The sequence below is a fragment of the Macrobrachium rosenbergii genome, chromosome 53 (assembly GCF_040412425.1).
Source record: "Macrobrachium rosenbergii isolate ZJJX-2024 chromosome 53, ASM4041242v1, whole genome shotgun sequence".
NCBI lineage: Eukaryota > Metazoa > Arthropoda > Malacostraca > Decapoda > Palaemonidae > Macrobrachium > Macrobrachium rosenbergii.
Genome location: NC_089793.1, coordinates 50,405,069 through 50,419,780, shown reverse-complemented (window position 1 = coordinate 50,419,780; position 14,712 = coordinate 50,405,069). Strand labels below are relative to the sequence as shown.

General features: G+C 38.5%; 2 protein-coding genes across 3 annotated transcripts in view; one reads left to right on the top strand and one right to left on the bottom strand.

Moving 5' to 3' along the window:
- Positions 1-14,712, top strand: part of LOC136834447 (zinc finger protein 271-like) — a 92,531-nt gene that overhangs the window by 53,175 nt on the left and 24,644 nt on the right. The window lies entirely within an intron of this gene.
- LOC136834438 (trichohyalin-like) lies at positions 4,970-8,982 on the bottom strand. Its single transcript, XM_067097036.1, has one exon. The coding sequence runs from the start codon at positions 8,507-8,509 to the stop codon at positions 5,513-5,515; it is 2,997 nt and encodes a 998-aa protein (XP_066953137.1). The 5' UTR covers positions 8,510-8,982; the 3' UTR covers positions 4,970-5,512.

Here is a 14,712-nt window from a genome sequence, read left to right as displayed (position 1 = left end):
GGCCTCATCATCACCTTCCACGAGGTACTCTCGGATTCAGGCCTCACCTACTGGGCCATTTGCCCAATTTATCCCCCTACTTTCTGAGCTCACCTCAAACGAAAGCTAGATTCAGCTACCACCTGAACCGAGCTTTATAAAACCACCTTGATCAAACTCTTTCCTTAAGAGGTTTCAGGCAAAATGAAGGAAAAGACGTTGTCCATTTCTCTCCCGGGTGAGGACGGAGGCCATGAGGGAGGGAGGGGGGGGGAGGACAGCCATCACACCAAACCAAATAGAATTTCCCAAAAGTCTTTTTCACTCTCAAGGAAACAGAAAGAATTGCACCTCAGTCACTGAAATAAAGTCCACGAAGTCCATCTTGATTTTGCGGAGAATTCGAGCTTCCTCTTGTTCCCGCCTCATTGAGAAACAACTCGAGAATCATAAGACATTTGATTTGACGAAGACTTCACCTCACCCCACCCGACCTCCCCTTACCTCATCCTACATCACCTCCCCTTTACTCACCCCACCTGACCTCACCTAACCTCTCCCTATTTCTCCTTTCCTTACCTCACCCCACCCCACTCTTCCAATAACATACAATTAAAATATTGTGTAAATTTATTGCACTCTCTCTCTCTCTCTCTCTCTCTCTCTCTCTCTCTCTCTCTCTCTCTCTCTCTCTCTCTCTCTCTCTCAACATATATAATTAAGATGTTTAAATTTATTGTATTTTTTCTCTCTCTATATACTATAATACACACACACACACACACACACACACACACACACACACACACACATATATATATACATATATATATATATATATATATATATATATATATATATATATATATATATATATATATATATATACAGTATATATGTATAGTGTGTGTGTATTATATTATATTATTGATCTATTTCCCAAAGAGGCCCTTCCTTTTCACAGGGATATTTATAGCTGATTTCACTGTTAAATTTCCCCATGAAGGGTCATCAGTAAATACTGGTATTTTGCATAATGCAACAGGATTTTTTTGCACAGGCTTATGTTGCTGTTAATTTTTTTCATGCCAATCTTAGTATACTTAAGGTATACAGTATAGTTACCGTTAGATTTAAAAATATAGTTACCATTTAAATTTGAAATAGACTTCCCCATAAATAAGCCTTTGGAAATTTTAAATACTGAATTTTATTTACTTCCCAATGAAGTTTTAAATATTGAAAAGATATATTTACTTCCCTTTGAGATTTTAAATATAGAAAACATTTATTTGCTTCCCAGATAAGTTTTAAATATTAAAAACATTTATTTGCTTCCCAGTGGAGTTTTAAATATTAAAAAAATTTATTTACTTCCCAGATAAGTTTTAAATATTAAAAACTTTTATTTACTTCCTAGTGAAGTTTTAAATATTGAAAACATTTAGTTACTTCTCAGTGAAGTTTTAAATATTGAAAACATTTAATTCCCAATGAAGTTTTAAACATTGAAAACATTTATTTACATCCCAGTGAAGATTTAAATATTGAAAACATATATGTACTTTCAGTGAAGTTTAAATATAGAAAATATTTATTTACTTCCCTGTGAGGTTTTAAATATTGAAAACATGTATTCACTTCCTAATGAAGCTATAAGATAGGAAGGTAACGTTTTCTGCCTCGTGTTTTGAAATTAGAAAACATTTACTAATTTCCTGATATTTTAAAATCAGAAAGTAAAAGTAACTTTTCCTTCCACTAGTAAACCCCCCGTATTGGCGGGTGTTGCGTACCGCACCAACCCGCGAGTACCTAAAATCCGCGAATACTTAAAACCCCCTCTAAAAACACTTAGAACTGCCTATTTTGAGAGTTTAAACACAAGAAAAACCCTGTAAAAATGCTTATACCTGAGTATTTTAATAGTTTTATCACAAAAAGTGCATTTAGTCATGAAAATTATATGAAAATACAGTGATTAGTGAATATGTCTCAGTGAATTTTCCGCGAATGATGGGTAGATATGTTCCACAGAGAAATCTGCGAATATGTGAGTCTGCGAATTGTGAGAACGCGAATACGGGGGTTTACTGTACACTGTCCAAGTTATTTTATTATTTGAAATTTTTTATGGCAGCTGAATTAGCAAGTTACTAGCCTTTTTGTATTTTTCATGTGAATGTTTACTTATTTTTCATAATAGTAATAATAATAACAATAATAGTAGTAGTAGTAATAATAATAATTAGTATTACAGGCAGTCCCCCGGTTTACGACGGTTCCGCCTTCGACGTTCGAGGTTCGACGCTTTTCAAATATATTCATCAGAAATTATTTCTGGCTTACGACGCATGTTCAGGTTACGACGCTTGGCGATGAGGAAAGCGCCTAATCCGACGGAAGAAATATGGCCCCAAAACGGCAGAATAATCATAATTTGAAGGTTTTTTTGATGTAAAACTCAATAATAATGCAGTTTACATCGTTTTCAATGCACCCAGAGCATTAAAAGTAAGGTTTTCTTATGATTTTTGACGATTTTCGACGATTTTCCGGCTTACGACGATTTTCGGGTTACGACGCGGCGCAAGAACGGAACCCCCGTCGTAAACCGGGGACTGCCTGTATTATTTTTATTATTATTATTATTATTATTATTATTATTATTATTATTATTATTATTATTATTATTATTATTATTAAGAACATGAAGAAGAAAAAGCTCAGGTATGTCAATGTCTGTTTCAACCAAACTTATGTATAAAATTACTGTTAATTTTTAAACGACTTACGTAAGTATACGCAAGTATACAGTAATTTTATGTATAAGTTTGATTGAAACAGACATTGCCATACCTGATCTTTTTCTTCTTCATTTCTTCATTGGATTGAACAAGTCTTCATCCTCCCCAACATTATTATTACATTATTATTATTATTATTATTATTATTATTATTATTATTATTATTATTATTATTATTATTCAAAGGAAACAGACCCTCTCTTAAACAGGTCTTATTAAAAAGGATGGCTGTATTATGCGAATTTATGGTATACAGGACCTTTTCTATTTTCCTTATAATTTGTTTTTCAGGCTCAGTGATGTTAGTCAGCAACTGGCCAATATTCATATTGGAAAAAGGATAGTGTGTGGAATGTGGGAAGTCTTTTATTGAAATACTCGATCAGAAATCCGTGGAATCCTTCATCGTCTGGATTTAGGTTCTACTTCAGGTTGTGGCACCGTCGACATGTTTTGACCATCTCGTTGGTCATCCTCTGGACGTGGTTGAGAAGATCTGGAGAAACAAGGTGCTTGGGTTGGTATTTATAGGGGGGTCTTGATCGGTGCTGAATTATGATTGGCTGCCTGAGGCAGGTCATTAGGGCGGAGCCTTCTCTCCCATGTTGATGTTCAGAGCTCGTCTTGCGTGTGAGCGACATTGTAGTGCTGGGGATGAATGGGAGAATTTCAGTCCTCAGACGCGGAATTTTGATTCGCTTGTTCGCTATGGGGGCTGTTCGGTGCAGGTCTCCTGGCGGCCATAGGGAGGAGAAAGGTTTCATGGGTAATGTTGAAGGTTCGTTTCTCCTTCCCAGTATGCAATGCTTCCAAGAGGCGCAGGCGGCGGGGAAATAATTGACTGAACTACGGACCACCGCCGCCTGTGCCCCTTGGAAGCATTGCACATTGGGAAGGAGAAACCAACCCTCAACATTACGCATAAAACCTTTCTCCTCCCCATGGCCGCCAGGAGACCTGCACCGAGCTACGCCCATAGTGAACGAGTGAATCAAAATCCTGCATCTGAGGATCGAAATTCTCCCATTCATCCCCAGCACTACAATGCCGCTTGCACACAAGACAAGCCCTGAACATCAACATGGGAGAGAAGGCTCCGCCCTAATGACCTGCCTCGGGCAGCCAATCATAATTCAGCACCAATCAAGACCCCCTATTAATACCAACCCAAGCCCCTTGTTTCTCCTGATCTTTCTCAACCACGTCCAGAGGATGATCAACGAGTTGGTCAAAACATGTTGACGGTACCACAACCTGAAGTAGATCCTGAATCCAGACGATGAATGATTCCATGGATTTCTGATTGAGTATTTCAATAAAAGACTTCCCACATTCCACTTACTATCCTTTTTCCAATATGAATATTGGCCAATTGCTGACCAACATTGCTGAGCCTGAAAAGCAAATTATACGGAAAATAAATAGAAAAGATTCTGTATAAGATAAATTTGCATAATACAGCCATCCTTTTTCATATTACTGTTATTATTGAAATTTTGCTGCTGTATAGACCTCAGTCTTTTCTTACCTCATAAGATCCTGCAACTGTGCAACTGTTATTATTATTATTATTATTATTTTGTTAAACAAAATGGCAGTTTCAACAGCATTTATTTTATATAGCAAACGCTCAATTCGTATTATCAATTGCTTTTCTTGCGCTGGAATGGTTGCAAGCAATTGACCGATATTCATTTCTGGTGGTTTAGTGATGTGTAGGAGGTAGTTCTCTTGGGGTGTCGACACATCACTAAACCACTGGAAATGAATATCGGTCAATTGCTTGCAACCATTCCAGTGCAAGGAAAGCAACTGATAAGACGAACTGAGCGTTTACCGTATAAAATAAATGCTGTTGAAACTGCCATTTTGTTTAACAAAACCTGTATTAAAGAAGGTCTTTTTCCAATTATTATTATTATTATTATTATTATTATTATTATTATTATTATTATTATTATTACTTTACCAGAGATAGTGGTTACAGGATCTTAACCAGTAAGAAAAGGCTGAGGTCTTCACAGCTTTAAGATCTTATGGAACAGATGAAGTCTTTAAACAGCTCATTTCACTTTTGGTTTTGGTGAATATTTTACAGACATATTCCAACCCTCCCTATTTTTCCGGGCTTGGGACCGGCACTGAGGGTGGGTTGGCTGACCCCCCCACCCCCAGTGGCTAGGTTAAATGTTGTGTTTTGCACAGCAGGGAAATGTGATGATGTTACTGAGTCAGGCTCGACTGACGAGACACAGACAACTCCTAGGGCAAAATGAATGGGTCGCAGACTAGCCCGACGACTGTGAAGTCGAACACACACCAATGGCAGCTAGGGAGGGACCCCAGCCACGCATTCAGAGGAACCTCGGAAGGTGTGGGGGAACACCTTGAGAGGAACCTCAGAAGACGTGGGGGAACACCTTGAGAGGAACCTCGGAAGGTGTGGGGGAACACCTTGAGAGGAACCTCGGAAGGTGTGGGAGAAAATCCTTCAGAGGAACCTCGGAAGGCGTGGGGGAACGCCTTCAGAGGAACCTAGGAAGGATCTTCGAATCCCTCCCATGCCGCCAGAGGTGCGTCTTCGACCCCGCTGTCGTCAAGCCAAGCTGCGACTCATCCATGCCGCCCTTCGGAGTGTGTCTCAGGCCCTGCATCCTCCTGCTGTACTGCCAGCCAAAAAACCTCCATCAGGCTGACATTGCAGTCACCTCTTCTGTGTGTCCCTCCTAAACTGCTGCCTCAGATTTGGCCTCAGGGACAGATTCTTCCACTGTCTGTTGGGCTGTCTGGTCAACTTTAGTCCCCGATTCTTCTTCATCTGCAGGGACGTATTGGACTGTGCCAGACAAGTCTTTAGGCTCTTCACCATTGCTATAGAGTCCTTTATTGGAGTCTTCTTCCAGCTCTTCTGTTGTCAGGTCTCTCATCTCCGCCTGCAGGGCATTCATGCAGCCGTAAATAGCTTTGAGTAGCTGGCGCTGCTTTCTGATGATGGCGTCTTTTTCCGTGTTCTTCCTCTCCACTTCCTCATTCTTCTTATTTAGGTCCTCATTTCTCCTCTCCACTTCCTCAGTCCTCCTCTGCAGGTCCTCGTTTGTCCTGTGCAGGTCTTCTTTCTCACGAGCAAAGGTTGCCAGCTCGTTTTTCAACTCCTCGTTGCTAGATTCCAATTCGTGGGCGCGTTCGTTTTCTCTGCGGTTCTCTTCTGCCAAGAGCAGGATCTCCTCCTCCAGTTTTTTCATGTCCTCATCTCTTTCTTTCTCCTGCTCATCCAGCCTTTCCATTAAAGTCTTCTTCTCATTCAAGTGAACTTCGACTTCTCCTTCCAGCTTCCCTATCTTTTCGTTCGTCTCTTCTAGCTTTTTATTGTTCTCGGCCTCTTGTTCTGTCAAACGTTCCTGTAGAGAAGAACGTTCGTTTTCCAGACAGTTCATTCTCTTCTGCATCTCCTGCATGTCAAGTCGGTCTTTATTCGATTCCAGTTCTTGTTTTGTTACGAGGCCATTCAGTTCATCAATTTCCTTCTGCTGTTTCACCATTGACTCCATATTTTTCTCATTGACATTCCTCAGCTCCTGGTTTGCAGACTCTAACTCTTCAATGCAAGTCTGGGCCTTTTCCATTTTCTTTTGGGCTTCCTCGTCAGAATCCTTGAGAGCTTGAGTGTAGGATACGTCCTTTCTGGATAATTCCAGTTGCAAATGATTGATTATCTTTCGGAGAGCAGCGTCTGTGGCTTCCCTGCGGTCAATTTCCGCGGAGGCCTCCTCAAACTTCTCTCTCAACTTCTTATGAGTCTGTAAGAGTTCCTCTCGCATCTTCAACTCCTTCTCAAGGTCTGCTTTCAGCTGCTCTCTCTCTTTGCTTTTCTGCCCGACCTTTTCCGACAGTTCCCTCGCGATTTCCTCCTGTTCCTCCAGACGTCTGAGAAGGTCTTCTTTCTCACGAGCAAAGGTTGCCAGCTCGTTTTTCAACTCCACGTTGCTGGATTGCAATTCTTGCGCTCGTTCGTTTTCAATGCGGTTCTCTTCCGTCAAGAGAAGGATCTCCTTCTTCAGTTTCTTCACCTCCTCATCTGCCTCCTTCTCCTGCTTATCGAGCCTTTCCAGCAAATTGTTCTTCTCATTCAAAAGCAGTTCTATCTCCTCTTCCAGCTGACTTATCTTTGCGATGTTCTTCCGTACGTTTTCATTGTTCTCGGCCTCTTGTTCGTTCAAACTTTCCTGGAGGTGGTCACGCTCCATCTCGAGGCTGTTCACGCTCTCTCGCAGCTCCTTCACGACGTCGTCCAAACGTTCCTGTAGAGAAGCGCGTTCGTTCTCGAGACTGTCCACTCTCTCTTCCAGGTGCTGTATCAGAAGTCGGTCTTTCTCGTTATCTGAAGATTTTATTAAAACAATGCCATGTAAATCGTCAATCTCTTCCTTTTGTCGTAATATTAACTCCTTCCTTTCCTCACTGATGTTCTTCAGCTCCTCATTTTCAAGCGCTAACTTTTGCGCGTTCGTTTCTGCCATCGCAATCTTCTTTTTAGCATCCTCGGAGAGAATGACCAAGACTTGACGATTGTTGAATAAATCAGCTTCCAAAGTTTCGATCCTCCGTTGGAGAGAAGACTCGGCCTCAGCCTTGGCAATTTCCTCGAGGAGGTCGCGTTTCCATAGGTGGGCCTTCCCCAACTTTTCTCTGAGTTTTTTCTCGATTTTCTTCCGCCTTTTTTCCCTCTCGTCAGTCTGTCCTTGAAGATCCGCTTTCTCTTCGCTTTGCCGGCGAATCGTGTCCGACACTTCCTTCGCAAGTTTCTCCTGGCTCTGCAGACGTACGAGCATGTCTCCATTTTCACGAGCAATGGTTTCCAGCTCGTTTGTCAACTCGTCGTTTCGAGATTTCAGTTGTTCTGCTCGTTCGTTTCCATTGCAGTTCTCTCTCTCCATGAGAAGGATCTTCTCCTTGAGTTTACCGATCACTTCATCTTTAACTCGGTCCTTTCTAGCCATTTCTTCAGTTACGTGCTTGCTCTCAGTTAGATAAAGCTCGACTTCTCTTCGTAGCTTGCCTATCTTGTCATTCGCCTCTTGCAAGTTCTGAAGGTTTTCGGACTCCTGTTCATTCAGGCGTTTCTGAAGGCCATCACGTTCGTTTTTTAGATCGTGTATCGTCTCCTCCAGTTCCTGGATGCGTTGTCCGTCAGCCTGCAATTTCAAGTCCTGCGCTTTAATGACCTTCTCAGTTTCATAGCGTTCTCGCTTTGATTCCGAGTCTTTTGTCGTAAAGAGGCCGTCCATGTCCAACAGATCGTCTAAATGCCGTACTTTGTCCTTTGCCAGATCCTTTTCCAAATTGTAAGCCCTCTGTCTGAGGGCATCCTCGGCCTTTTTCCTGTCGCCAATTTCCTCTTGTAGTTCCGTGTTCTTTTGCCGTTCGTCCTCAGCGGTCTTCTTCCAGATGTTGCAAGTCTCCCGCAAATCGTCCATTTCACCAAGAATTTTCAGGTTCTCGTCGTCTGCACGTTTGCGGGCCGCCTTTTCCTGATGGAAATTATAAAAGAAATTGCCTCCAATTGCTCCCAGGAGTCCAGCGAACCAATTCCTATGAAGGAAACTCGCTGAGAACCCTGGGTGGATGACACCAGATATAATAGATAAATCCACGGATCCAACATGAGGGACCCGGGCCAAAACACAGTTAACAAATTGATCGCACTTTATAATGAAACTATTCATGTTGAGGATTAGTACCCTTCTTAGTGGGTGGCCTCAGCGTTAGAATCTAAAAAAGCCAGGTGGCTTCTCGTCGTGTCTACGGATCTGATGTGGCTCCGGATTCTTCAGCAAGGAAGCGGGGAAGAGATTCCTTCCGTCTTCACATTTGGCAGCTCTCGGAGACTTCAGTGGAGCCTTGTAACGTCCTCAAAATCTCTCTCTCTCACACACACACACACACACACACATATTATGAACCACCGCTGCTCAACTCGAAGAGAAGTTTTCCTTTCAAATCAATATTTTCAAATTCCTTGAAATCCAGGAAAGAGGAAGCATTCGGCCAGCTCCTCATTTACTTGTCTCTAGTAAGATGGAATGAATAGAGCTTACATATCTAATACCCAAAAGACGCTGGAAGATTTTTTGTTTTTAAGTATTTCGAATTAATGTATCGTTCAGTCAGTTAATATTATTTCCTGGAGATGAAAATCCAAGTTGATATTACGCTTCAAAGCGCCGCATTATTTGGTTGGCCTCGTTTTTGTCGCTACAGTTATATATATATATATATACAGTTATATATATATATATATATATATATATATATATATATATATATATATATATATATATATATATATATATATATATATATATATATATATATATATATATATATATATATATATATATATATATATATATATATATATATATATATATATATATATATATATATATATATATATATATATATATATATATATATATATATATATATATATATATATATATATATATATATATATATATATATATATATATATATATATATATATATATATATATATATATATATATATATATATATATATATTATATATATATATACAAGTATACATATATGTATATATATTATATGTGTGTATATGTATGTATGTCTATGTACAGCATATGTGTGTATATAATTATATATTATATATATTTATATATATATACATCTGATATCACAATATATATGGATCACAGAGCTCTGAGATGGTTCAGTCATGTGGAAAGAATGGAAGATGACATATATACATATGTATATATATACACAGTATATATATATATATATATATGTATGTATGTATGTACTATATTATATATATATATATATATATATATATATATATATATATATATATATATATATATATATATATATATATATATATATATATATATATATATATATATATATATATATATATATATATATATATATATATATATATATATACACATATATTATATATATATATGTATATATATATATATACACATACATACATACATACATACATATATATATACACATGTATATATGTCATCTTCCATTCTTTCTGCATGACTGAACCATCTCAGAGCTCTGTGATCCATATATATTTAGCCCAGGAGCAATAGGTCAAAATTGGGGGTTTTTGGGAAATAATTAGATAAAAGCTGAAACTTTGCACAGGTATAGAGAATTGTGACCTGAACAACATATTAAAAGTCCCACTGTCTCCCACGCTTGCGTTAGCCGCCATATTGGATTTCCTTAAAATTCAAATATCTCGAAAAATATAAATTTTATCAAAAAACACCACTCAATAAAAGTTGTTCAGAATTGATTGTTTTATAGCACTCACTAGATTAATTTAAAAAAATGAGAAAATCTATATGAAAAAAATAAAAAAATATTGAAATTAAAGTAATGAATTTATTTTCAAAGACAATTTCTACAGAACTGGTGTCCTATATGACAAAATGCTTCTAAACAAAAGTTATAGAACAAACTTTCTTCTTTTGAATCGTATATACAAGTTTATACTTATATTCATAAATAAAAAAGTTATGGAGGAAAATATATAGAAAACTGAAATGTCAAATTTTCACGTACAGAATCAAACATTTTTTTTTTTTAATTAAGAAGTGTTGATTTGCAATCATTCTGATAAATTATTGAACAATGTTTTAATAGGCATCATTATTCATTTCTTAATAGTGAAATTTACAATGGCAGTGAAAGGATCTCGTGCCTTTTTTTTTTTTGAATAGAGAAGGATGCCTGATATATTAATGAGGTTTCAGACAAATACCTTGTGTAGGATTAATAATACATACACTTTGGTTATACTTACATGTACAATAACAATAAATACGAAAGAAAATATTTCAACTGAGAGATTGTTCATTAATACAAATATAAGCTCTCAAACACAAAAAAATATAACAGCAGGTTTGCATAAAGTAATTGTGGGACAAGTATGTCATATAGGGTACTCTTGAAAGTAAATATGGATTGAATTATATCTGAATAGAACACACTCAGAGCTCAAACATTCTTGATGTTAAGTTTTCTTTCATCTCATGAGCCTTCAACATCCTCAAATGGTAGTGAATTTTCACATCCAACACCACGACACTGTCCACAGATGGATGAGCATGATAAACCAGCCCTACGACATTCACATTGATGGCGGCAACCTTTGCGACAGCTACAGCTGACTAAATGTAACAAGTCATCTGGAGCTGGAGGTTTCATTGAAGGGATGGGTTTCAGCTCATTTTTGGAACTCTCCCATCCCCATTCGACCGGAGAGAGATGGTTACCATGCCAATGCTGTACTTGGTAGAACACCCTAAACTAGTGCAAGCGAGCTGCATCACTTGTTGGTGGCAATGTTGATAACTGAAACTCAGATTTAAGTGACATCTTTGCAACTGTTCTCTTGTATGCATGCAAACGATACCTGTCCAATGTTTGAAATTTCTCCGCTCCGTACATAGAAGGGAGGAAAGCTTCGCCAGCTTTGGCCACTTCATCTTTAGATGCTTCTCGGTTATTAAATACAGACACTGTATTGCATATGTCTTGGCTCTTCTTCAAAATATCAAAGGACTTTTTCTTTCCCTTCCCATATAAAGCTGATGTTGTGTCACAGCCTGTAACAGCGTGGAGGAACAGCAGATGTTGACGAAGATGTCCCAGGTTAGATATAAGTTTCCTGATATCTTAGATCTTGTTGGGGTTGTGTACTTTACCAGGTTTAATAAAAAGTATTTTTGTGGATGATTTAGAAAGAGATACTAGAAGTACTAGTAAGTCTGTGTCGTCACCCACCACTGCTACATTATGTCCACTATTTTCTAATGACCAAGAAGTTTGAACAATAGACATATCTGCATCTTCCTTGGCAACTATAACTGTAATGCCAGCACGCTGCATGTGGTCCTTCAGTTTACTGATCAGCAGTGTCTTGTTACGCTTATTACACAGGAAATCTGCTTGCGGTAACGTTGGGTAACATTCCTCATTGACTTCAACTTCTATAGAACAATGCTTGGATGCCCTACGATTTTGCTCTTGAGATTTGTTTGTTGGTGTCACTGGGTAGCCATCAAAAACAACTGTTGCATTTTTGCCATAATGATTGATTACATAACCTGTGTAGGCTTGAAAAATATCCCGTTACATAGCTGGCCTTGGCCACACAACTTTATGAAGAAGATGACCACCATCCACAACATACTGGTATTCATCTGAAACTAACCCTTCCCAAGGTCCATATGATTCCAATTTAGTCACTAAGGTTGCTTTGTGCCCTTTTCTCATTGAGATGTCGTCAAAGAGTGAAGGAGGTTTAGGGGCCAATTCATAAGTCATATAATTAGCAAGTTAGTCATCATTTTTCAAAACACATATTATTCTGCTGAAAAGCTGTTGAGAGTTCACTGCAACAACATCCTCACGAACTTTCAGTCCATTCCTCATGACTGATATTGACCGTACTGCGTTCTTTCTTTTTAAGTGTATAGTTGAGAACTTCTTGCCATCCATATCATGCATTTCTTTTAAGCCAATTGATTTTGCTGTGTCACAGTTCACTAAATCATCAGCAATTATTCCTGTTCCCAAGGATACCAACCCACTAAAAGTTTCTTGAAATGGAGAGTGAGATCGTAGCCAGTTCTGCAATATTTGTAAGTGCTTCTCATCATTAAACTGTCGTGATTCTCTCAATTCAACATGCTGTTCAGTTGTTGCAGATGAAACACCAGTAAATTTCTCCACAGCATCACAAACTTGTGTACTTGCTGGCATTGCTTTTATCCACTGGGCTAAAGTGCTCTCGGTAATACCCCTGCCATGTGTAAGTCCCCCAGAAGATTTAAATCCCTTCATCAGATACTGCTCAATTATCATATCACTCCATGTCCCTGACCAATAACGATTGCTGCGACGCACCGTGAAGAATCCATCAATTGTAAGTTTCTCATATTCCTTCTTTGCCATTGTATTGGAAAGTTCATGCATTTGCTGCAAATAGATCTGTGCAGCTTTGGCATAATGTAGATGCCCTGCAGCATGGAAATGTGGTAGCATCTCTCGTACACAATACAGGTGCAAATCCCACTGTCCTGTGCGTTCAGCTCTCAGAAAGAGCTTAATTAGGGATACTTGCTCATGATATTGCAACCAAAGTCTTGCTGTGCCACTCAAGTCCTCCTTTTGATTGATGTTGTTTATCAGCTTAGTATTAATGTCTGTTAAGATTTCATTATTTAGTACGTCTTCAATATCAACTTCATGGGTCAAGAAGGAGTGGAATATCTCCAGGATTACACTACATTCTTCATCATTCATATTGACATCATCTAGAAGAATTCTTGTAAGAGCAGCCTGTGTAAGAAAGTGAGCTCGAAGGGCACGGTAATATGTGTGTCCAGAAGCATGTGTCTTACAGAAATTTCTGAATATATTGTGACCCACAATTCTTCCAGTCCACTTCCACGCATGATGGTGCCTATTTCTCCCATGAAGGACATGAGAAGACGGAACCCACCCAAACGCACAACTACTTTTGACAATGGGCTTTCTTCGCCAACTGCACCAACTATTTCAACTGCTTTCATATAGAGGGGCTGGTCAAAAGTTACTACACAGCGAGTTTGATTCTGGGACTTAGTACCCTCAACAGCATGTAAAAGTGCTGTGTATATAGTTGATAGATTCCCTGGGTTCAAGTTGACGAAGGGGAGTGCAAGTATATGAGTAGTTTCAAAATGACCATCTCTCATTGCTGCTTGCATGTAGCCATTCCAGCCTGGTATTTTACTTGTACTCAAGTAGCTTCCACATACCCATAAGGTATCTAACTGTCGAGCATGTTTTACAGTTACTGGTTGATATGTATCGCATGAGATAGATGCCTTTGCTATTATATTTTGCATACCTGACATGTTTGTAGGTTTTCTATATGTCTTTATTGGAATTGTTCCCCCAGCATTACTTGAACTACTTACATCCACAATTCTCTGAACTGCAGTACTGGTTAATACTGCACTGGCAGGCGTTACACATTTCACACCACCCATGCTGTGAAACATTCCCAACCCATCAAGAGTGCGGATGTTAAAATCTGCATTATCAAATATATATTGAAGAAAACCATCGTTTCTTATATTTACAGATGCAGTTCTAACTACTGAGTTGACATAACGTAGAGTTTCTTTATATGTCGTGGTTACTCCTAGCTTTGCAAGAATATCAATAAGCTGGCGAAGAAGCAAATCGCCTATGTAGAAAAACAGATAAAGATATTTGAAGGGAAGACAAGAATGACCTTGGTCGTACTGCAGATATTATTGCATGCTGTATGCTTAAGCGCTTTTGCTCATTTTCCTTATGCTCATCTCGTCGCTTTGATTTTGTTACTTCATCAACGAAGTCTCGGAGAGTATCTGGCACCTGCTGTATTGATGAATTAGTAATGTCTTCACAAACTGGATATACAGAATTGTCATACGCACGTGCACGTATATCTTCACGTATGATAGCAGCAGCTGTTAATACAATTCGACGTCTCTCATCCTGAATATTACTCTCTCTGTTTTTATACCGTGAATCTCCTAAGGATCTACTATTGACTGCTTCACTGAATGAAAAAATATCCTTACCTTTACACTTACTAACAGTGATGCTATCTCCATATGTGTCAAGCAGCTTTTGTTTCAATCTCTTAAGTGTGTATACAGTCTCTGTTGTATCAGCAGCCTCCACCATCATCCTATGCAGTTCTTGCAGTGAGTATTGGCACTCATTGCTATCATTTATAACATCACACAATTTATCAAAAGCTAGCAGTGAACCTACCTGGCATGGTCTTCCAACTGTTTTATAAGAACCGGACGCA